The 25215-nt window shown below is 41.9% G+C and overlaps 1 protein-coding gene across 1 annotated transcript in view; it reads left to right on the forward strand.

Annotated features, from left to right (window-relative positions):
* The first annotated feature begins 1054 nt into the window (after positions 1-1054).
* LOC134507371 (cation channel sperm-associated targeting subunit tau-like) overlaps positions 1055-25215 on the forward strand; it is a 30380-nt gene continuing 6219 nt past the window's right edge. Inside the window, exons 1-6 of the mRNA XM_063317986.1 lie at positions 1055-1507; positions 8529-8615; positions 9555-9606; positions 10655-10803; positions 12451-12573; positions 16602-16646. Of these exons, the coding sequence (XP_063174056.1) occupies positions 1199-1507; positions 8529-8615; positions 9555-9606; positions 10655-10803; positions 12451-12573; positions 16602-16646 (765 nt within the window). The 5' untranslated portion in view covers positions 1055-1198. The remainder of the gene's footprint in view (positions 1508-8528; positions 8616-9554; positions 9607-10654; positions 10804-12450; positions 12574-16601; positions 16647-25215) is intronic.

The following is a 25215-nucleotide window of genomic DNA, read 5'->3' on the forward strand; positions in this document are numbered from 1 at the left end:
TAGAGTTAAAAGCTAAGCTGGGTTCACACCTTTTCCTGAAGTGTAAGATAGTTTATAGATTGTGTGTGAACCCAGCACTGTGATTTGCAATGTGTTATTGCAGTACTTAAGGAAGAGTGCAAAGTTTGAGGTTTTTTTCCTTTGCAGATGCAGTCTTGTTCATTTAGAAGCTGTACATAAATATCTTACCTTAATAAATTTTATGATATAGGGTCACTTTTATGAACTTTTGAAAAGGCAACTTATAGTATACAATGCGGCATTTAAACCTAATGAAGTAATCTGCAGTAAATGATAATGAAATCCTGTCACAAGACCCAATTGCATTGGAACCTTTTTATATTATGGAAGGAGGCATGTGAATAACTGAATGAATCTGAAGTAACAAATATAAAAATATTTTTAATATACTGAATCATACATAAAATATATCCATCATATATGACAGTATATTTGACAGGTAAGAAAATGCTTCATGACACCATGCTTCACAGTGATAAACTGGACTCGCCCATTATGCTTGAGCCATAATGAGCTTGGTTTGGTTTTGGTTTAGTATGTTATGCGAATGAGGCCATCCCTACAGACTGACCGCATGAACTCAAAAAACTTTGAAAGGCATTTGACAGAATGATAGATCTACCAGTAAATACCTCTTGTTAGCCGTGAACTTCAAATGAGTGACGAGTCCGCTCCGGAACAGTTTTACTACTTGCAAAGGGGCAACTTTAGGGAGGGCTCCGATTTCTGTGCCTTGATGGAGGGCTTCCTGGAGTATCTGGTTAGCCAATCTGGCGCTCTTCTGAATGCCAACACTAAATCCAGTTTCAGTAAAACCATCTTACCCAGTTGCGCCTATGTTATCTTCCGCCTCCGTCGGGCGCCGGTCCCGCAGTGGGGAGAGGATGCCAGAGGCGAAAGACCGGCCCGTCTTCAGACTGGGCAGGGATTCAGTTTTAATAATAACCCCGGGCAGCAGCAGCAGCAGCAGCAGCAGCAGCAGCCACGAGCCAAATTGTGACGACGCCTGAGCGGGAAAGGGGAGGGCAAGAAAGCCGAGAGGGAGGAGCAGGCGACTCGCCAGAAATTCTCCGCCTCGCGCAGGGAGGCTCCCGGTGAACCGGGAGATGGGAAAAGGACACGGCCGGCAGCCTCCCGAGCAGCGGCCGCCTCAGCCCCAGCCGCAGCTGCCCTCGCCATGGCCACGGCCACGTTTGGGCGCCACAAAGTGAGCGATTCTTTGACGCCGCCGCGGCCCAGGACCCCGCGGCCCCAACTGCTGGACTCGACGGACACCTCCACCAGTACATCGCAGGTCCACAGCGCGAGCACCACCAGCACGACCACCGAGGGCTCGACGGAGGGAATGTCGGGCATCTCGCACTTCTCAGTGTCGACGATCCTCGGTCTGCGCGGCTTCGGCTCCTCCTCGACCACGGGCGGTGGTGCCGCCGCCGCTGCCGCCCGGGACAAGCTCAAAGGAGAGAAGGCTCGCTCCCTCCTCAAGGTGCAGTACTCAGTGAGGGGCTTCTCACGGGTCGGGGCTGACGGGCAAGGCCGGGGACTTGTCTCTTTTCGGTGCCGGGGTTGACCCTCGCTCGCCCTCTGAACACAACCAGGGCTCCTTTTTAAAAGTTTTAAAAAGGAAGATAAAAACTAATGTAAACTAATACAAAGTAAGAAAGAAAAGAAATCCAAGAGAAAGCTAAAAGTGCAAGAAAGGAAAAAAGTAAAAGAAAAATAGATCAGCAGGTGGCAATTGTGGCCAGGAGGACCTTTGCACAGCTGCGTGTTGTGCCCCAGCTACACCCATTCCTGAACCAACATGCCTTTCTGACAGACCCTCATGCCCTAGTCACCTCCTGTTTGGATTATTGTAATGCACTGTACATGGAACTGCCCTTGAAGGTTATCAGGAAGCTTCAGTTCAAAATGCAGCAGCCCGCATAGTTTTGCACAAGCCTAGATTTTGCAGATGTGTCACCTCTTTTGCAGGAGCTGCATTGATTGCTGATTTGCTCTGGGTCCAATTCAAGGTTCTGGTTATCACTTTTAAAGCCCTTCCTGGCTTGGGGCCTGGTTATTTGCAGGACTGCCTTTCCCCAGTCACATCTACCTGGCCCACCAGGACAGGGAGGCAGGGTATGTTGCAGGTCCCTTCGTTTAGGAAAGTACATCTATTGGGACAGATGAAAAGGGCTTTCTCTGCGGTGGCTCCCTCCCTTTGGCACATCTTTCCGCCAGAGATAAGATTGGCCCCCCTCCCTGGTCCTTTTTGGGAAGGCCCTGAAGATGTGTTTTTATCATTGGGCCTGGGGACCCCAGATGCCTTCAGAGCCGATCAAGTAGTTGAATTGAATGTGTTCGCTGCCACCCTGAGGTGTGTATTGTGTTTTTATGGTTCTTAATTCTATAAGCTCCCCGGAGTCACTGTGTGTGAGTTGGCGGCCATATAAATTGGTAGAAAGAAAAGAAAAGGAAAGAGAAAAGAAAAGAAAAGGCTTCCAATCTTCTTTACAGCAGTTATAAGTACAATTATAATTTACCTGTTTCTTTAAACTTACAACATGTCTGTCATAGAAAGAAGAGATAATTTCTTTTAATCTATTCTGTCTAATCATCAAAACCACAAATCACGTGTTTTTTTTCTGTTTTCTGCCAAAAGTTCATAAGTAGTTTCCAGTCAACAATAAACATAGGTATTGTCTTTTCTCTAATCAAAGAAGTAAAGTTGGCCATCTCAGTGAGTTCCATCATCTTCACCAACCATTCCTCCATAGGTATTGCCAAATCTTTTCCATCTCTGTGCAAATAATAATCTTGCTGTTATCATATACAAAATAAAGTTCCATGACTTTTTCAACTGTTTGTCCGTCAGTCCCAAAAGAAAGACCTCTGGCCTCAATTGTATATTAATCTTTAAAATCATCTGAATCAGTATGTGTATTTGAATCCAAATTTTTCTAGCTTTTTCACACATCCACCAAGCATGACAAAATGTCCCTTCTTGTTGTTCACATTTCCAACATGAATTTGAAGTGCCTTTATACATTCTAAACAATTTCTCTGGAACACAACCAGGGTTTCCATAGCCGGGCTTGCCTTGGGAGCTGGGCACAGCTGAACAAGCAAGTTTGAGTCAGATCATGGCATCTTAAAGGCCAGCAAGCCTTACAGCACCACATACATGTGAATCTTCCACAAGACTCTGGATGGCTTTAGTACATGCACATCAGGGAATGGGAGAGCCCTCCCCCAGTGGAGGGCCGGAGAATAGGTGAGGATACAACTCCCACAATTCCAGGCTGTGAGGACACTGGAATTCTGGGAGCTGTAGTCTTAACTAGCTGCAGGCACCACATTGAGGAAGCCTGAGTTAGTGGAAAGGACAATTCTGTGTGATTTCTTAGTCATATCAGTTTCTTATACAAATAAAGTAAGCACTGTTTCATAATTTTCTATGAGATGCTTGCTAGGCATTTGCTTCCTCATGCCTTTAGGGTAACCACTCTGTAGGCGCCAATTCAATAAGAGGGTGACAAAATGAATTTCTGTTTATTATCTTCCCAAAAGTTTAGATTCAGTTCAAAACCCGCTCCAGTAATTCTGTTCTGGATTACATTGTTTCTGGTAAATGAAATATACATTCTACAAGCATAGATGAATGCTCTTGGGTATCAAAGATAGGCTGACCATACGTCCCGTTTTTTTAACACTTCCCGACCATTCTGTCGTTTTAATATAAATGTCAATTTTGTCCCGTTTTTTAAAAACATTGGAGCCGTTATTGGGAAAAGCAGGAAAAAATTGAAATTGAAATTGAAAAGGAGGCTGACTTGGCAGTAGTTCTCAATCCTGCGGGAAACCTAGAGCAGGAACCGCAGGAACAGCTGATCGGCAGTGAGCAAGAGGGAGAGTCGCTGCCACCGATCAGTACAGTGGAAGACGGTCGGAAAAGTGTGCCCAGCAGAAAAGCCAATTGGCTCTCAGGCCAAAACAGCAGGAAGAAAATAAAATAAAAGGGGGCGCCAGAAAGGAACAGGTTGTCGGGGACAACCGTTGACTAGACTCCTCCTAGTCCTCCCGTCCCAGCCCTCCGCTTCTCCAGCCTCCTGCCGCCTCGTTCCTGTCCTCCCGTCCCAGCTCACCGCCGCCCTCAGCCCTCGCTTCTCCAGCCTCCTGCCGCCTCGTTCCTGTCCTCCCGTCCCAGCTCACCGCCGCCCTCAGCCCTCGCTTCTCCAGCCTCCTGCCGCCTCGTTCCTGTCCTCCTGTCCCAGCTCACCGCCGCCCTCAGCCCTCCTGCAACCTCTCCACCCAATGTCATCCCTGCACTAGCCTCTCTGGACCCAACCATTGCCGCACCTCCCCCTCCTGCACCTTCCCAGCTTACTGTCAACTTTTTTTTATTGTCTTTTTCATAAATATGGAATATTACATAAGTTTAACCCCATCCCGTTTTGCCATCCCAATGTCCCGTTTTTGTCTCAAGGAAATATGGTCAGCCTAATCAAAAAGAATCCTTTCTCAAATCCTAATACAATTCAAATGTACACCAACATGGTTTTGCCTTCAATACCATGTGAGTTCAGTGAATTCTGGGTTACTGCTCACTGTCCTCCCCATACCTTTTGTAAGCTGTAATAAGTAAAAAGGGCCTTAAGCAGGTACAATGCTATGCATTTATATTCTAATTGCACCATCTAGACATACATATCAAAAGAGAAACACTCCCTATTCAATGGGAGGGACTGCCAGTGTACAGCGTCCCCATTGTAGAATTGTCCATTCCCGTGTACACACTCCAGTTAAGAACTTACTGATAGACACAAACCTGCTTCCTTCTTCTTGCATTCAGTCAACATAGTTGAGAAGGTGTGAATAGGGCTATGTTGAGTAGAAGCAGAACTTCCACCATCCAGAGTTCCATCCTAGCTGAGACTTGGTTTTCCCTGAGCTAGAATGCTGGCTATTTATTCTATTACCTCAGTTCTATTATGAGGTAAACTTTACTCTCCAGGTTTTGACTGGTAGGCACAAAAATGTCCAATTCCCAGGCTTTTCTAATGATAACTGTACCTTGCATTACAAAAGTGCCAAATTCCAAGTTTGGGGATGACCTAGAAGAATCTTTTTTATTCATTCATTCATTCATTCATTCATTCATTCAATTAATATCCTTCCAGGAGCTCAAGGCAACACATGTAGTACTCATTACTCCAGTTATTCCTCACCACAGATCTATGAGGTAGGTTAAATTAAGAGGTAGTATCCAACCCAAATTCACTCTGTAAGCTTCCATGACTGCAGGTAGAGTTGAATCTGGATTTCCTAGAACCACACTATGATAGGGGACCCCATCATGTCCCCTATTTCTAGGGAGAGATTTATAAATCTAACTTCCTTCACATTTTTAATCCTGTTGAGCCCCAATCTATGTTGTGAACTGTTTTTATCTAAGTATATATCTAGTTAGAACAGGAATGTTATTTTTCTGAGGCTACATATAATTTCTGTTGTTCTCAGCACAACCTGTACGTAAATGCTAGAGCTGATTCTGTTCTACTGAATGAGCATTTGCTTATTCATGGTCGGATCACCTCCTGCTCCTTTTATTCGTAAGTGACTTTGTTGTGTAGACCAATTGCCTTGGATGTGTTCTTTCCTAGAATTAGGAGCTCCAATTCAATTTGACTTACTATTGAAGCCACTCATTTCTATAGAGTTAGCCTAAAGGGTAAGAGCATTTGTGAGGAGAATTTACTCCTTTTTACTTGTTACTGTGATAGATTTGGTGGGGAAGAAGGTGTCTTCTATTCAGTTCCCTTACATTAATCTTTATTCTTTATCAGAGCACTTCCTGAAGCAATTTAATTCATCTGATTGACCAATGTAACTGATTCTTTAGAACAACAAAAGCCTGGCAAAGCATACAGGTTAAGCATTTTAATAACATATGCAAATTGCTCAGCACAACTAATTACCAATCATATCTTTGCTCCTATCAAATAGTAGTTTTCTCCATTAACAATATCCTATAGCCAAAGTGCAAGCATCTCACACAAAGCTGCAGTTCTTCTTAAAATGCACTTTGGTTTGGATGTTTGAGAAGTTATGATGAAAATGGTAAAATCAACTACTGCATATGGCAGCAAATGTAATATAACTTTATTGATTAATCAGTTGACCATATCAAAAAGTTGGGCATCAGCCACAATAAAATATAGTACCATAAGACAATAAGTGGGTGACACTTATTGTCTTATGGTATTAAATGCAATAAGATAAAATATACTGAGGTGAGATAAAATACGCTAAAATACAGTAGGGTAAAAAAGAGATGAAAGAGTAAGATAAAAGTGTAAGATATAATAAAACGAGTAATAAAATACAAAAACAATATGTGTTTAGGTGAATTCATTACTGTTACATGCCACCCCAATGTGTTCTATAAATTGTGTGCTCAATTGGAGAGCTCTAACTATAAACTTAACAGTTCTATTGACCACATATGGTCAATTAACTGCCAACTATATGCCCCAGCAAGGGCTCAGTGCCTCCAGACACTACTTGACAGAACCACATATTGGGACTGTCACAAAAGACTATGTTACTTCCTTCAGGGCACAAATACATATGTGGTCAATAGAACTGTTAAGTTTATAGTTAGGGCTGTCCAACTGAGAACATAATTTATAGAACACATTGGGGTGGCATGTAAAGGTGATGAATTCACCTAAACACATAATGTTTTTGTATTTTATTACTCGTTTTATTATATCTTACACTTTTATCTTGCTCTTTCATCTCTTTTTTACTCTACTGTATTTTAGCGTATTTTATCTCACCTTAGTATATTTTATCTTATCTTATTGCATTTTATCTGTCTTATGGTACTATATTTTATTGTGGATGATGCCCAGTTTTTGATATGGTCAACTGACTAATCAATAAAGTTATATTACATTTACTGCATATGGCCAGCTTACAATCTGGAAACAGTGTTCCTTATGACATCCATTTAAAACTCAGCTAAGTGAAGAGTAAGGACATGGTGGCGCTGCGGGTTAAACCGCTGAGCTGCTGAACTTGCCGATCGGAAGGTCACCGGTTCGAATCCGTGTGACAGGGTGAGCTCCCGTTGCTAGTCCCAGCTCCTGCCAACCTAGCAGTTCGAAAACATGCAAATGTGAGTAGATTAATAGGTACCGCTTTGGCGGGCAGGTAATGGCGTTCCATGTAATCATGCCGGCCACATGACCACAGAAGTGTCTACGGACAAACGCCGGCTCTTCGGCTTTGAAATGGAGATGAGCACCGCCCCCTAGAGTCGGACACGACTGGACTTAACGTCAAGGGAAACCTTTACCTTTACCTAAGTGAAGAGTATGGCAAGGATTATTTATAGTTTTTCACCATCTCAGAAAGCATTAAAATTGGGGTAGAGATTTGAAAAATTATTAATCTCTCCCTCTCTAAATACATTAGAAGATGAGTCACCTAAGGGAAACTAGATTGTACAAAGAAACTGAGTGTTCACCCATTCTAATAGATATGGTTCTATTATTTACTGCTTTATAGTCAAGCATATATTAAGCTGTGTCCTTTGAGATATCATTGATATTCCTTTCCTTTGTATGGTTTCATGCCTGAATCATGTAGTCAAGTACAATGTAAGCATCTAGTTAGATGGCCCAGCCTAATCTACTTAATTTACTCATTCCTAAGACATTCCATTTAATGCACTTCTTATCCACTTTGGCAGTTTAAAGTTTTCCTTTGTTCACACTTCTCACATTCCATGTTCTGGTTGCACATCCTTTTTTATCCTTTTTAGGGTGTAATAATTATAAAAATGTTCAGTATTTCAACTGTGAATGCATAGATGTGTATATGGAATTATGGATTGGTAATGTTTGAGGAGGGCTAGTTTCTTGACATGAAGAACATGAAATTGATTTTCTTTCTTTCTTGCTGCATGCTAGGTTGATATTTTTTATTGAACTATCTGCCAGGCCTATGTAAGATGACTTCAATTCACCCCCAAAAAAAGCCGTGCACCATGGATCTCATCTGATTCTTTTTGTTGAAGCAATGAGGCAGTGTGATTGGCCTCCATGAAGCAGTCTGTGTTGTTCAAAGCACCTCTGGATTTTGTGCTGCTAGGATGACAAAGAGGAATCTTTATGCCTCTGGGGAGTTATTAAAGAATCTCTTTGCAGGTTTGCAGTTCCTGCAACAGCATGTACTGCAGCTTTCACAGCTTGGTGACAGGAAGGCCAGAGGCACTGCAAGGCAAGATGAAGTGTTTCATCCAAGCAAATTGCATTGTCTCTTTCCTTCAAGAAAGAGAATCTCATTCAGCATGCAAGTTGAGGTACATGCTGATGGAAGAGCTGCAATGAGTTTCCTCACAATTCATGGCTCTTTGGCCTGATTTTTAGCACTTTTTTCATTTTCATTTTTCATTTTCAGGTTCCAGTAGCTATGATTTGTCCAAATTACAGAGCCTAATTTATCCCTTTTTATAGATGTTGATGAGAAATCAGAAGGTACATGAAGATACAACAACTCAAATGTCCACTGATGTCCATAATTTAATTCCTTGTGGTGATGTGGTATGTAGATTAAGTTTTTTTTCAATGTCATGCAATGCATTTTATTGCTAATCAACTGCTTTAAGACTGCAAATGTATTTTGATGACTAATGGTGGGAGATGTCATTGTGAAACATCACATCTGTTGTATGAACCTATTCTCATCCTAAAACCTTTAAACTTAATTTGTTCTAGAGTTGAGTACAAATGTTAATGGCCTGTGCCTACATACTTTAGATCTCAGCAGCTGGCAGCACTCAGCTAACCTTGTTTGGGTTCAGAAGTTCTGCAGAGTCAGGCCTCCCAGTATCTGAATGGGAGACCCCTTGGGAATACCACAGTTGAAGGACAGACTGTGAAGTCTAAAACGTATCCCAAAAGGTGGCAGTGGCAAATCACTTCTGTAAAGTTGCCAAGAAAACTACACAGATGTGTCCAAAGTCCCCAGGAGTCAAGGTCAACCCAAAGAAGATTGTATTGCCCCTTATACTAGATTAGCATATCTGCCTATGATGGAGATATAAAGGAACTGCAGACTTGGTATTCCATTATGATCTGTGACCCTCTGGTACAGCAAGTCTTGAAATAAGGAGGAATTTCCTGGCTGTGAGAACTATTAAGCAGTGAATAGCCTGCCTCCTGAAGCTATGAGTGTGCTCTATTGCTGGAGGTTTTCAGGAAAACATTGGATAGCCATTTGTCTGGAGTGGTATGAGGATTCCTGCCCTGGCAGAGGGCTGGACTAGGAGACTTCCACCCCTAAGATTCTAAGTCAGAATATTCTATCCTAAGTAGGCTGTTATAGGCTCAAGGCTTATGCTGGTTTTTTGTTTCCTGGGTGATGTTAAAGTAGCAATTTTCTTTCTCAGAGTGCCGACAGCTAAATACACTTTCCAGGTTTGCACGTGATTCTATAATGAAATGAATATAATTGTTATTAGATATTTACTATTTCAACAGGCTGGCTTGCTGGCAATTAATGTGAAACAGTGCAAAGATTTCACCGCCAGATGTATCTTTTTTCCCGTAGTGCTTGCAGCTGACTGACAACTGCATTTTCTTAGTATATAACTAGACATGATGTGAGAAGTTCATGAATGTAGTATCAGTGTTGCTGTGGCTGTAGACACATATAGTGCAGTAGAAGCAGCAGGATATATGTACCTGTAAGGAGACCAAGATTAAATTATACATATTATTGTTGACAAGCTCACAACATTGTAGTGAATGTAGAATACTTTTGAGACATTGTATTAAAAACATCTTTGATAAACTGACATGCAAATATATTCCCCCAAAGTTCAAATCTGTTTTTTCCTGTCTTCATAATATACTACACAGTCTTATTGTTTAATAGACTTAAAGATAGTAATAGTCCTGTTGTTTCCTTTCAAACATCAGTATTTTTAATTGCTGAATATACGACTAACTCATGGTTTAATTGTAAACCATATTTGAAAGAGTGGTTTGTTCATTTATCACAACTGTGGCTTAGTTTGATGTCAATTTGTTGTTTCCTGGATTATTTAGTATCTTGTCAAAAACTCTTATTAATCCAAAATGTGCAGGGCAACAAACCAGGAATTTACTTCATTCAGCTTGCTTATCTGACAAGACTGACAATGGTTTGTTTAAGGTTACAGTATCAATACAGACAATCATTAGATGGTAGCAAAGTACTAAAGTTTTCTGTTTCTTTTTTCTGCCAAGGTAGATTTTTGACTGGATTTTTACGGCCCAGATACAGTATGATAGTCCTAGGTTTTTGACTTGTTCAATAAATCATGGCTTAGTGTGATATGTGAATACAGCTACTGTTCCAACCAAATTTGGAGCCTCTCAAGTGCTGTTCCACATAACACTGGGAAATCAGATTTTAAAAAATTCTCATTTGTTTTATTTTTAGACTTTATTTTCCATCACTATGAATGAGAATTGAATATATAGAAACCTAACTACATTTCATAGCATAGTCTGAATTCTTATGTTATGTGGTCATCTTGTTTTATTATAATTTCCTGACCAGAAAGACCCATGCTTCCTTAACATAGGGCTCTCAGTCAATGTTAAACGTGACACCTACTTGCTGATTCGCATTAGTATTGATAAAATCATGAAATGCACAAACCCCCAAGTGTACAGAGCACACTTCAGGACCAAAAGGATGAATGCAATTTATTTCGGAGATGTGAGATATTTTTCTGTAAAGGTATGTCTGTTTATTCTTTTCTTATCTGTTTATTCTTTTCTTGTCTGTTTATATGTTTATTCTTTTATTCAATCATCTTTTAAGAAATAATCTGTTTATCATATATCCATAGGTAACATTCATAAGAAGAAAGCTTTTCAATCATAGCCATATACTGTAATGCTTTATATGAAAACCTAAATACTTCTACATTTAGCTTGGTAGCAAACTGGCAATGTACATTTTTTTCACAGCAATATAATCTAGTTCTAATTAGCCTATTAATTATTATTTGAACAGATTTTTTTCAATTGCTCCACTGCAAATTTCTGTTCCTGCAAGTGGAAGGCATTGTTTCCTCTTTTCTTCTTTTTTGTTTAATGCTAGCAGGAATAGGTACCCTCATACCCTCCATATGGGCATTACTGCAATAATAAAAATACAATGGAAATTGCAGCATGATGTCAAGATGCCAAATCCACCCATTCATATTTTCATTCCAATGTCACACACAAGTTCATCAGTCATAGGGATTACTTTGTGGCATCATGACATGCATTTGTCACTTCTTCTCTCCCCCGTCCTCCCCACATACACTTAGTGGCTAATGGCAAGAGACTGGGAACTGTTGCAAAAGATATCTAGTGGATATGAGACTGCCCAGTGATATGGTGATATTTCACTATAGAAATAAAGGAGAAGAAATCAGATGGTGGGGCAATTGTCGGCTGTTTGTGGCCCAGATAATAGCCCATTCATCTAATCCTCCTCCTATGAATTATGCTTACCATGAATCAGTCAAATAGCCTGAATTGCAGGGAGGAAAAAATTAATGTTGCTAGGCACTTTGCTAAATACGGTTTCTAATGAGGAGGATCTTGGTGATTAGTACAGTGCTCTATTAAATGCTTATATGAAATAAGTTTTTATAAATTCTGCCTTTAGCTAATAGTAAAAAAGCAATATCTTAACAGGGCTGTGGTGTGATAGAAAATATACAGAAGGCATATAACTTTGCAGTGATATTGCTGTTTTGACTGTGGGTGCTTATTACTATGCAAGTCTTCTACAACGGAGTTCCCCATTCTTTCCTTTAGGCTTGGAGCCCCACTGGCCTTTGCAAGAATCATGATTTCCAGATTTGCATCCATTCTTCAGCTTTAGAGAGATACTTATAGTTGGGTTCAGAAGTTCAGGCCTACCCAGCTCTTTAGTTCCAGCCTGGAGAAAGTTGAACTGGCTACTTGAGCAACAGACAGCAATAGGTGTCCACACTTGTTCTGCCTGTTGTGCAGATAAATCACAGGACTTACAAGAGTTGTGGGCAACAGACATTCTCCAAGTGCTGCATACTCCCAAATGCTGAACACCCTTACTTCTTCCCCTTTTCAGAGAAAGTAGATTAGGGAGAAGATAGGTTCCCTGCAGTTCCACTGAATGAAATCCAAAACCTACTACCTATAACTAAAGAAAAGGGACAGAGGATTGGACCTTACATTTTTTTTAATTAGAAGCCCAATGAGAGCTCTAAGAACAGACAGTTGTCAATCACATTGATAAACTGATATCTGTTGCAGTTAACTGCTGCAAGTCGGCAATATTGATGTATGTTTTCTTTTTTCTTTTTTTTTCATTGTAAACATGTTTGCTCCATATTTTGATTTTCAGGTTCCAAAGCAGAAGAGTGATCCTAGGAATAGGATTGTTTTAGAGTTGGTGGGATTTGAAGGTCCAAAAGACTTTCCAAGGCTGTTTGGGAATGTAACTATGCACCTTTATGAAGTTATTCAGGTAGGTGTAATGAAAAAAAGCTGTTCTTCTATATAATTATGCTGCAAGACAAAGGGTTGTAAAGCATATATAATGTTAGTTGCCTTTGGAGAAATTCACCTGTAGTTGATGTTTTTTCATAATGACAGTTGATACATATAGTATATAGTGTTTTCAATTACTTGTCAGTATTTTTTAAAGATTTCCTATAGGCTTCATGACATTTTTTCAGCCACATTTTGAAGCACAAGATTATTATATTTATGCCTATAGACTGGTGGTTAGACCTAAGATATATAAACAGAGAAGAAAGACTTAAATCTAACATTTCTATATTTATGAAGGTGGAGGATCAATCACTTTACCAGCAGCATAAAGAAATTTGGCAATCTCCAGAAGGATAGACTCTGACTAATAGATAAGAGGAGATGTGTGTAAAATAAATCAGTACGGTTTGGATATTTTATCAAATGAGGGTAAATAAAATGGACTCTAATGTCCTTATAAAACTAGCAACACAATAGCACAGTAGGTCGATGAAGATCCTACTGTCATCCAGGTGGAATTGTCTGTGGTTGAGTCATGGCAACTGGATTTCTTTCTGTTTTGGTAGAAATGTTTCGCTGCTTGTCCAGCTTGGACATGCAGCAAAACGTTTCTACCAAAAAAGAAAGAAATACAGTTGCCATGACTCAACCTTGTCCAGCCATCAGTCTATAGGCATAAATATAGGTTTAAAGGGAATTAGAATTATAATAGTACTAACAACAGTAGTTTTTTTAGTCTTGATAGTATTGGCAGAAATAAACATTTTTTCTTACTCTGTTATCTGACTGAGCTTATATTCCAGTCCAGTGTTTCTAGTTTTGACTGTTCTAATCAAACTGTTGGGTTAATTATATAATGCTATGCTGGTCAATGACTCAGATAAATATTTTGATCTGAATTGAATCTTTGATTTTTATTTGATTCAAGTCAATGTCAACTCTTAGCAACTACATAGACCTTCTCCAGACAATCTGTCCCCAACCTGGCCTTTCAGGTCTTCTAATGGTGCACCATCACCCAATTTAATTGAGTCGTCCTAGCTGTTGGTCATCTTCTTCTTCTCTTTCCTTCCACCTTCCTTACAGATTTCTCAAGAGAGCTAAGTCTTCATATAGGTGAAAGGTGAAAGGTCCCCTGTGCAAGCACCAGGTCATGTCTGACCCTTTGGGGGGATGCAGCTTTTGCGACGTTTTCTTGGCAGACTATATCAGGGTGGTTTGCTGTTGCCTTCCCCAGTCGTCACCTTCCCCAGCAAGCTGGGGACTCATTTTACCGACCTGGGAAGGGTGGAAGGCTGAGTCAACCTGAGCTGGCTACCCGAGAATCCAGCTTCCGCTGGGACTGAACTCAGGTCCTGGGGAGAGTTTCAGTTTGAATACTGCCACCTACCACTCTGTGCCACATGAGGCTATAAGCCTTCATATAATATATCCAAAATATAATAAATTGAGCCTGGTCATTTGTGCCTTGAGTGCAAACTCTGGATTGATTTGTTTGTTTTCTTGGCTCTCTGTGGTACTCTCAGGAATCTTCTCCCACATCAAAGTTCAAAAGTATCCATTTTTTTTCTATCCTACTTCTTCAAAATCCAACTTTCTCCTCCATAACAGCATCACAGGGAAAACCATTGCCTGCACAATTCTGATCCTTTTGGGTATAGACATCTGAATATCTTTTCCAAGCTTTCATTGCTACTGTACTAACTGGTAGTCTGCAACATACTTCTTTACTGCTGGTTCTTTTGACAGTTGATCCTAAAAGACAGAACTCTATCAGCACTTCAATATCTTCATTGTCAGTTCTAAGGCTGAGTTGCTGTACCTGTTGACATTACTTTGGTCTTATCTATATTCAATCCTAATCCCATTTTTTCACTATGGTCAAAATGGGAATTCCATATTTCCCCTATATTTAGAAAAAGTGTCTTTCTGAATATGCAGTAGTAGAGACAAAGAAGACGCTCATACCCTATTTGTTGGTTCCCAGAACACTGTTTTCTGTCCAGGGTGATGCAGGCAACAGAGCATAATCGATTAACCAAGTCAGGTTTACAAAGTTACAACTAAACCAAGGCTACAGTCCAAAGATGCTATATAGTAAGTCCAAAGAAACACACACAGAACAGGATCAAATGACGTATCAAAGGTCCAATAGCAAACAGTCCCAAAGGACATGACTGACTGTTTCTTCCAGCCTACAAACATCACATAGTTTCATTTCCTGCATAGAGAAATCCACATTCAAGACATCATCTTTTCCCAAAAAATTGTCATGCAAAGGAGCTTGAAAATGGGAATTGCCATTGCCTAAAACTTTCTCAGCAATTTTTATGGACTGTTAATGCCTGAAAGCATCTGCCAGGGCTCAGTTTTACTCATATTAGTGAAGCATAAAGACTAACCTTCTAGTATCAGTTTGAATATATTATTCTTCTGAGTTCTGATTCCATTCAAATTCCTTATTTATCTGAAATTTTCCACAAAATTGTCTCCAACTATTTATTTCAGCCTTTCTAACAGTTCTCCTAATTAGAACTTTCCAGCACTTACATTGCAGGAGAACATAACTTGCCAGTGTTTGCTTAAGTCTTGACATGCAGGATTACACTCCGGCATCACTTTATCAGTCAGCAGTCTGCTAAACATTCACATCATTTAACATTCAGCAGTCTTTCACGGATCCAAAGTTCCTTTTTTGTTTATATAGGCTTCCCTGTAGGTAAGGTTGATTGGCTGCAGTAATTCTATTATACAACAAACATTTAGAACATTATTCTGGATCAGTCTATTCACTCAGAAGTCTCAAACAATCTATTTCTGTCTAATGAGATGTCAGTTTGCCTTTTTTAAGTTTGCCTGCTTCATCACTAGATGTGACATCACTTCTCATGAGGCTATCTTGGAGAAAATTGTACATGTAAGGGTACTGTTATTAAGGAGAACCATGAAACTGTTCTAGTAATTTCCCATTGCTATCCATCTTACACAGTAACTCACTCCCTTACAGTGATGATAATATTGAAGTTCCTACATAGTATACAAGTTTATGTTGTATCTGTGAAGGTGATTCAACCCATCTGTACCTAAAGGGAGACAGAGATAGTAAATATTAAAGACCTGTAAGACCTGGTCTGCATCTTTGGAAGGCTTGTGAGGCTGTAAGGCTCTGCTACTCCTTACTTAGCTGTGTCTTGTTTCTCACTCCACCAAACTGTTTTAATTTCAGCTCCTCCATGCATGACTGGCTATCTTCCTCCACTATTCTACTGGTATTGGACTGAGCTTTTGTAGTATGAGTAGCTGGAAGTCCCTCTCAAAGCCTGCCGCTAATTTCTAAAGAAGCTGAGGCAGAGTCTTGCATTTTTACATTACTCTATTTGCTGATCCTCAGTCAGTGGCAATGACACTCTTGCAGACTTGGAGGTTAGATGGCTCAAAGATAATTAGGGACCTGTCTTAGAGGAGCTAAGATAGTGGAGGGACATTGCTATGTTTCCGTGAGGTTTTTTTAAAATGTTGTTTATTTTACTAGGCTGCTCCAGTGACAGTTGATTCTGGAAGCTTATGTACTCATTCGGTAATAAGATCTTTAAAATGATTCAATAACCATAAGAACAAAAAGGCCTTAGCACTGGAGTAACACTAAACCAAACTAACATTCCACTACTGGAGGGATCCATTCCATCCTCGAGGCCCCAAAGCCTTTCTGTAACTCATACTAATTCATAATCAACAAAATGCTAAGGATCAAAATCAGATCTGATGTTTATTTATACCAGATGGGTTAACACTTCCCACTAAGCCATAACATGATTTGATTTTGATTTAATATGGTGGGTGAATCCAGCTACTGTTGTAATTACAGGCATTTTCTAACCCTATTGCCCTTCTTTGGAATCTTAATAAAATCATTGGATTAAAGTTTTTATTGCTTTTATGAAGTAAACAATATGTGAAGACAGAAAAACTGTTTAAAATGTTTGCTTCTGCCTCCATATTTAGAAGCAGTCCTTCATTGAAATGTGTCCTATGAGGATTAGAAACATGGTAAGACTTTTTTGCAAAAACAATTGTTTTTTATTTTTGTAAGAATATTGCATTTATCAGTAAACAGTACTTTTTTATTGTCAGCACATAGATCTAAATTTTGTAAGCTCTATTTGTGTTGTAGACAAAACAGAGGATAGTTTATGAACTATATAAATCCACATAATAAATTCAAGTATATATCAACAGAAGATGGGAATATTAGCATATTCTTGTCAAGAAATCAAGTTTATTTCAGTCCTAAGGAAATACTCTCTTCTAGTTCTTTTTTCCTTTCTTTCTGCAAATGGAATTGATATAAAATAGCAGATTTTAAAGCTTACTAGTAATGAATTTTTATGATTTATTTATTTATTTGATCACATTTTTATGACCATCTCCCCCACACGGGGGACCCTGGGTGGTTCACAATAAGAACAATTTAAAATTCAATAAAATCATAAATAATGCCAGTAATCAATAAATATAAAATGGGATAAAATCCAAGTAATGGCAGATTGAATTCCACCCATAAGGGGATAAAACTGGTCACGGTAGGACTAGAGAACCAACCATCCCCAAGAATGGCTCTTCCTCTCCCTACTCTAAGCCTGGTGGCAAAACCAGGTCTTCAGCTGTTTTCTGAAGTCCAGGAGGGAGGGGGCTAACCTCACTTCCGGGGGAAGGATGTTCCAAAGGGCAGGAGCTGTTGCAGAGAAGGCCTGCCTTCTTTAGCATGGATGTGTAAATAGCAAAAGAAGAACCCAGAAGAACAAGAAGAGATTTTTTTAAAAAAAGACTGATATTACACCCATATATATTTAGAGGGTTTTTTCTTGTTCATATACAGTATATTGCTCAACCATATAGTGGTTTCCTTCTTTCTGGTTTAGAGCACTACCAAATGACCAACTTGTCACCTCACAAACCTTTTGATTCTAGTATAAAACATGCCTAAGATTGATTGGTCTGATTTGTTTATTTGTTTATAACATTTATATAGCTGCCCATCTTAAAACAACTCTGGGCAGCTTACAACCAATAAAACAATGTGGTTCTGCACTGGCATGGTTCTGCGCTGGTTCTCCTCCTTTCTCCAGGGTCAGTCTCAGTCGGTGTTGATAGGGAGCGAGAGATCCAGCCCGCGGCCCCTACTTTGTGGGGTGCCGCAGGGCTCGGTACTCTCTCCGCTCCTTTTTAACATCTACATGAAACCACTGGGTGAGATCATCCATCACTACAGGGTGAGGTATCATCAATATGCTGATGATACTCAATTATACATCTCCATCCCAGGTGAAGTAAGTGATGCCGTGACCACCCTTTCCGAGTGCCTGGGGGCCATGGGGGCCTGGATAGGGGACAACAGGTTGCAATTGAACCCTGGTAAAATGGAGTGGCTGTGGATTAATGACTCCTTGGTATCTGGGAAATTGTCATCTTTAGTTCTGGATGGGGTCGCACTGCCCCAGACAGACCCAGTGCATAACTTGGGGGTTCTCCTGGACTCACAAATCCTGCTCAAAGAGCAGGTGGCAGTTGTGGCTCGGAGAGCCTTTGCGCAACTTCGTGTTGTGTGCCAGTTACATACCTTCCTGGAGCGAGAGGCCCTTTGAACAGTCACTCTTGCCCTGGTTATCTCCCATATAGACTACTGCAATGCGCTCTACATGGGGCTACCCTTGAAGAGTATCCGGAAGCTATAGCTGGTGCAAAATGCAGCCGCACGGGTGATCTTAGGTGCCTCAAGATCAGCGCGTTACTCCTTTGCTCCGTGAGCTGCATTGGTTGCCAGTATGCTTCTGGGTCCAATTCAAGGTGTTGGTTACTACCTTTAAAGCCCTACATGGCATGGGTCCAGGCTACCTAAGGGACTGTCTCATCCCCACTACATCAACCCATCCCACCCGGTCATGCAGAGAGGGCATGCTACAGACCCCGTCTGCAAGAGAATTCCATCTGGCGGGGTCCAGGAGGTGGGCCTTCTCTGCAACAGCTCCCGCCCTTTGGACTATCCTTCCCCCGGAAGTGAGGTTGGCCCCCTCCCTCCTGGACTTTAGAAAACAATTAAAGACCTGGTTTTGTCACTGTGCCTGAGGTGGGAGGGAGAATAGTCCCTCCTGGGGATGGCTAGTTCCTTAGAGTGGCCCTGTTCAGCTTGTGGGTCATAGAGAACTTTTAGCCATCGGGTTCCACCATACTTATATTTTATTTTGTATTATATTTATTCTATAGTTTTATATGGCTTTTTATACATGTTTTATTGTAAACTGCCCAGAGTCCCTTTTCCGGGGAGATGGGCGGTGATAAATTTTAGAAATAGAAATAGAAATAAAAAAACCTGGCACCGCAGCCACACTTCTCTAATGCACCCACATTCTCATCCAACCCTGCCATCACCCTATCCCAATGCCTGGGGGAAGGCATTGAAGAGCACTTAAAACCAAGTGCTCTCCAAAAGGATAGACGGGTAGAGGCCTGTTGGATATTAGGTCCCTCTGTAGCTGAGTGCCAACCACCCTCTCTACAACCTTCCCTAAGAAGGGAAGGTTGGAGACTGGACAAAAGTTGTCAAGAACTGTTGGGTCCAAGGATGGCCTCATGAGAAGGGGGTGCACCAGTGCCTCCTTCAAGACAGGCAGTACCACCCCCTCCTGCAAAGAGGCATTAACCACAGCTTGGACCCAACCAGATGCCACCTCTCAGGAGGCCTTAACCAACCAAGAGGGGCATGGGTCCAGAATATAGGTGGCCAAACTCACAGCCATGAGGACCCTATCCACTTCCTCAGGACCAACCGACTCAAACTCCTCCCAGATAATAGGGCTCAGTCACTTCTAATGGATCTGCCCAGCCAGAGTCTAATCCTGAGTGAAGTCAAGAGAGTTTGTCTAGCAGATGCTGAGAATATTCTTCATGGTGGCCCTGTAAGAGCTCCCCTGGCTCCTCCTGGTCACCTGAAACAGGGCCGCTGGGCAGCTATCTGCAGACACAATAAGGTTAGAGGAGTAATTGCACTTCACCACCCTTACTGTCACAAGGTAAGTTCTAATGAAGGCTCTTACCTGTGCTTGGTTGACGTCACTCTTTGTCTTTCTCCAGTGGTGCTCAAGGTGTCTCTTGTGTTGCTTCATCTCTCAGAGCTGCTTGGTAACCATGGTGCTCTATGAGATCCACGTGCACAGAGAGTCTGCATAGGTGCAATTCAGTCCAGCGCCCCCATCACCTGCTCATTGCAAGCTGAACAAGGGTATCAGCTGAACCATGTGCCAGAGCTTCAGAAAAAGCACCAAGCTCCCTCTGAAACTGCACTGGGTCCATCAGGCACCTGTTCTTACCATGTTCAGATTTATTCAGATATTGGACATCAGTTCAATTCAGTTTATTCCATTTAGGCATCACCTGGACTGTTCACAACAAAACAAGACAAAGCAAAAAAAAAAAGACAATAAAGATAAAAAAGACAAGATGGTGAATTCAGCCAGCAACACTCGCACATGTAAACATATCCAACAGCCACCCCCTGCCCCCCGCAACATCATGAGAACAGATTTGTTTACATGGTAGCAAGTTTAGGAGCTTGCAAAAAAAAAAATACCAGCCAATAAGTACTTGTCTTTTCTGGCCAAGAGCTGTGTGCAAAGGATTGTTACTCCATCAGGGTCTGGTTCCAAGTCAGCCTTGTCCTTCCTTCAGTAAGAAACATCATGAATATGTTTTCTTCTCTCATGTAAATGTTTTCTTTGGAGCCAGCCTGTGGGATGCAAAAGTTTTTGTTGTTTAGGTTGTTTATTCGTTCAGTCGCTTCCGACTCTTCGTGACTTCGTGGACCAGCCCACGCCAGAATCTCCTGTCGGTCATCAACACCCCCAGCTCCCCCAGGGACAAATCCATCACCTCTAGAATATCATCCATCCACCTTGCCCTTGGTCGGCCCCTCTTCCTTTTGCCCTCCACTCTCCCTAGCATCAGCATCTTCTCCAGGGTGTCCTGCCTTCTCATTATGTGGCCAAAGTATTTCAGTTTTGCCTTTAATATCGTTCCCTCAAGTGAGCAGTCTGGCTTTATTTCCTGGAGGATGGACTGGTTTGATCTTGCAGTCCAAGGCACTCTCAGAATTCTCCTCCAACACCACAGTTCAAAAGCATCAATCTTCCTTCTCTCAGCCTTCCTCATGGTCCAGCTCTCGCAGCCATATGTTACTACAGGGAACACCATTGCTTTAACTATGCTGACCTTTGTTGTCAGCGTGATGTCTCTGCTCTTGACTATTTTATTGAGATTTGTCATTGCTCTTCTCCCAAGGATTAAGCGTCTTCTGATTTCCTGACTGCAGTCAGCATCTGCAGTAATCTTCGCACCTAGAAATACAAAGTCTTTCACTGCTTCTACATTTTCTCCCTCTATTTGCCAGTTATCAATCAAGCTGGTTGCCATAATCTTGGTTTTTTTGAGGTTTAGCTGCAAGCCAGCTTTTGCACTTCCTTCTTTCACCTTCATCATAAGGCTCCTCAGTTCCTCTTCGCTTTCAGCCATCAAAGTGGTATCATCTGCATATCTGAGATTGTTAATGTTTCTTCCAGCGATTTTAACTCCAGCCTTGGATTCCTCAAGGCCAGCTTGTCGCATGATGTGTTCTGCATACAAGTTGAATAGGTAGGGTGAGAGTATACAGCCCTGCCGTACTCCTTTCCCAATCTTAAACCAGTCCGTTGTTCCGTGGTCTGTTCTTACTGTTGCTACTTGGTCGTTATACAGATTCTTCAGGAGGCAGACAAGATGACTTGGTATCCCCATACCACTAAGAACTTGCCACAATTTGTTATGGTCCACACAGTCAAAGGCTTTAGAATAGTCAATAAAACAGAAATAGATGTTTTTCTGAAACTCCCTGGCTTTTTCCATGATCCAGCGGATATTGGCAATTTGGTCCCTAGTTCCTCTGCCTTTTCTAAAACCAGCTTGTACATCTGGCAGTTCTCGCTCCATGAATTGCTCAAGTCCACCTTGCAGAATCTTGAGCATTACCTTACTGGCATGTGAAATGAGTGCCACTGTTCAATAGTTTGAACATTCTTTAGTGTTTCCCTGTTTTGGTATGGGGATATAAGTTGATTTTTTCCAATCTGATGGCCATTCTTGTGTTTTCCAAATTTGCTGGCATATAGCATGCATTACCTTGACAGCATCATCTTGCAAGATTTTGAACAATTCAGCTGGGATGCCATCGTCTCCTGCTGCCTTGTTATTAGCGATGCTTCTTAAGGCCCATTCAACCTCACTCTTCAGGATGTCTGGCTCTAGCTCACTGACCACACCGTCAAAGCTATCCCCGATATTGTTATCCTTCCTATACAGGTCTTCTGTATATTCTTGCCACCTTTTCTTGATCTCTTCTTCTTCTGTTAGGTCCTTGCCATCTTTGTTTTTGATCATACCCATTTTGGCCTGGAATTTACCTCCAATGTTTCTACTTTTCTGGAAGAGGTCTCTTGTCCTTCCTATTCTATTGTCTTCTTCCACTTCCGCGCATTGCTTGTTTAAAAATAATTCCTTATCTCTTCTGGCTAACCTCTGGAATTTTGCATTTAATTGGGCATCTCTCCCCCTATCACTGTTGCCTTTTGCTTTCCTTCTTTCTTGGGCTACTTCTAGTGTCTCAGCAGACAGCCATTTTGCCTTCTTGGTTTTCTCTTTCTTTGGGATGTATTTTGTTGCCACCTCCTGAACAATGTTGCAAACTTCTGTCCATAGTTCTTCCGGGACCCTATCTACTAAGTCCAGTCCCTTAAATCGATTCTTCACCTCCACTGCATATTCCTTAGGAATATTAGTGAGCTCCTATCTAGCTGATCTGTGGGTCTTCCCTAATCTCTTTAGTCTGATCCTAAATTGTGCAAGAAGAAGTTCGTGATCGGAACTACAGTCAGCTCCAGGTCTTGTTTTTTACCGACTGTATAGATGTCCGCCACCTTTGGCTACAAAGGATGTAGTCAATCTGATTTCGGTGTTGTCGATGTGGTGAAGTCCATGTATAAAGCCGTCTCTTAGGTTGTTGGAAGAGAGTGTTTGTTATGCAGAGTGAGTTGTCTTGGCAAAATTCTATCAGTCTATGTCCTGCTTCGTTTTGTTCTCCCAGGCCATGCTTACCTGTAATTCCAGGTGTCATTTGACTGCCCACCTTAGCATTCCAGTCTCCCATGATGAAAATAACGTCTCTTTTAGGTGTGTCGTCCAGTAGGTGCTGCAGATCCTCATAGAACTGCTCTACTTCAGCTTCTTCAGCATCTGTGGTTGGGGCGTATATTTGGATCACTGTGATGTTAGATGGCTTGCCCTGAATTCGAATTGAGATCATTCTATTGTTTTTTGGATTGTATCCAAGCACTGCTTTAGCCACTTTACTATTAATTATGAAGGCTACTCCATTTCTTCTGTGGTCCTCTTGTCCACAGTAGTAGATCTGGTGGTCATTTGATGTGAAGTGGCCCATTCCAGTCCATTTCAGTTCACTGACGCCCAAAATGTCTATCTTTAATCTTGACATCTCACCAGTAACCACATCCAATTTGCCCTGGCTCATAGATCTTACATTCCATGTTCCAATGGTGTGTTGATCCTTAGAACATCGGATTCGCCATTCACCACCAGTGTAATGGTTGCCCTAGCCCAATATACTCAGACTCACAAGAGGCTTCTTTATGAATTCTGATTTATTAAAGAACTACAGGCAAATACAGAGAAAGCTGAGAATGAGCAAAAGCGCGCCAAATACAAACTTAAACCCTTGGTGCAAACGTATCCCGCCTCCCTCGTAACAGCCCCGCCCGGCACAGGTGCTAGCAATCATCAGAGTTGCTAGCCTGGGAAAGTAACCTTGAGCGCAGTAGATAATGTAAATACATTCCAAAGCAAAGCCAAAAGATAACTATTCCCATCCTCCCTAGAAAGATGAAACACGCATCCAGCTAATGACATGCGAAACGTTACGATGTATCAAAGACATTGAAACGGCGAACATGACATACCACCCCCCTAAAAATGCACTTAGGGACCCGGTTTAGCGGGATAGGCTGAGTGGAAACGGGCAACTAGAACAGGGGAAGCCACATCTGGTGCAGCGACCCACTCAGGATGAGGAAAATGTTTCCAGCGAACTAAGTATTGGAGAGTATTGCGAAGGCGTCTAGAGTCCAAAATTTCTTTAACTTCAAAGTGTTGCTGACCGTCAATCATGATGGGGGTTGGAGGTGGAGGTTGGCGGTGCCAGCGGTCAGAAGGAATAGTCGGTTTGAGCAAACTGCAATGAAAAACAGGGTGTAAGCGTTTGAGGTTATGAGGCAAGTCAAGTTTAAAAGTCACAGGGTTAATTTGAGCGGTAATTGGGAAAGGACCCACAAATTTAGGAGCCAGTTTCTTGGAAGGTTGTGAGGACTTTATGAACTTGGTGGAAAGGTAAACCGAGTCCCCTACTTGAAATGCCGGCTGAGGAGCCCGCTTCCGATCAGCGTACTGTTTATAATCCAATTGTGCATCAGCTAGTGCCTTTTGAATCATTGGCCAGGAGTCTGCCAATTGCGTTGCCCAATTATCCGGAGTGGCCGATCCGCCGGTAGGTTGCGGTAGATCAGGGATAGGGACAAAGTCTCTGCCTTGGGCCACACGAAATGGGGTTTGGCCAGTGCTTTGATGCACTGCATTGTTATACGCAACTTCAGCAAAAGGGAGGAGGTCTACCCAGTTGTCCTGTTGGTAATTCACAAAAGCTCGGAGGTATTGCTCCAGCGTAGAATTTAAAGCCTCAGTGGCCCCGTCCGTTTGAGGATGCCAAGCCGTGGACAGGGCTTGCTTCGTGCCTAACAATTTAAGGAATGCCCGCCAAAATTGTGAGGTAAATTGTGTGCCCCTGTCCGAAATCAAACGTGAGGGACATCCGTGTAGCCTGTACACGTGTACAAGAAATAGGCGGGCCAACTGACGTGCCGACAGAATGGACACGCAAGGGATGAAGTGGGCTTGTTTTGAAAAATAGTCTTTGACCACCCAAATGACAGTTTTGCGTTGACTGGGTGGTAGCTCAACAATAAAGTCCATGGAGATTTCATCCCAGGGGCAAGCAGGAGCAGCCACCGGCTGCAACAGTCCCTGGGGTTTGCCCACCTTGCGTTTAGACATGGCACAAACAGTGCAGGAGGCAATGTAGTCTTTAACATCCTTACGTAATGTGGGCCACCAAAACTGTCTCCGAACCAGGTGCAAGGTTTTGACAAACCCGAAGTGACCTGCCAGTTTGTCATCGTGTGAACGTAGTAACACGTCTTTTCTGAGGCTTTCAGGGACATAGAGGCGATTAGATTTCCAAGCGAAGCCTCGGTCGAAAGTAACAGTGTCTTTATTCGCAAGCAACCAAGTATCCGTTTTTAGTTCTTTTAGAAACTTTTGTTGCAACTGGGAGGGAATTGACAAAGCGTTCGGCTGGGCGGCGTCCGCAGTGGGCGGCTGCTGCGCGCGTGTTTGGCTACTCGTCACAGCCTGCATACCCAATTGGGGCGCTGTCCACAGGGTGCTGACCACTTCTGGCGCTGCCCCG

The sequence above is a fragment of the Candoia aspera genome, chromosome 1, assembly GCF_035149785.1.
Source record: "Candoia aspera isolate rCanAsp1 chromosome 1, rCanAsp1.hap2, whole genome shotgun sequence".
Lineage (NCBI taxonomy): Eukaryota > Metazoa > Chordata > Lepidosauria > Squamata > Boidae > Candoia > Candoia aspera.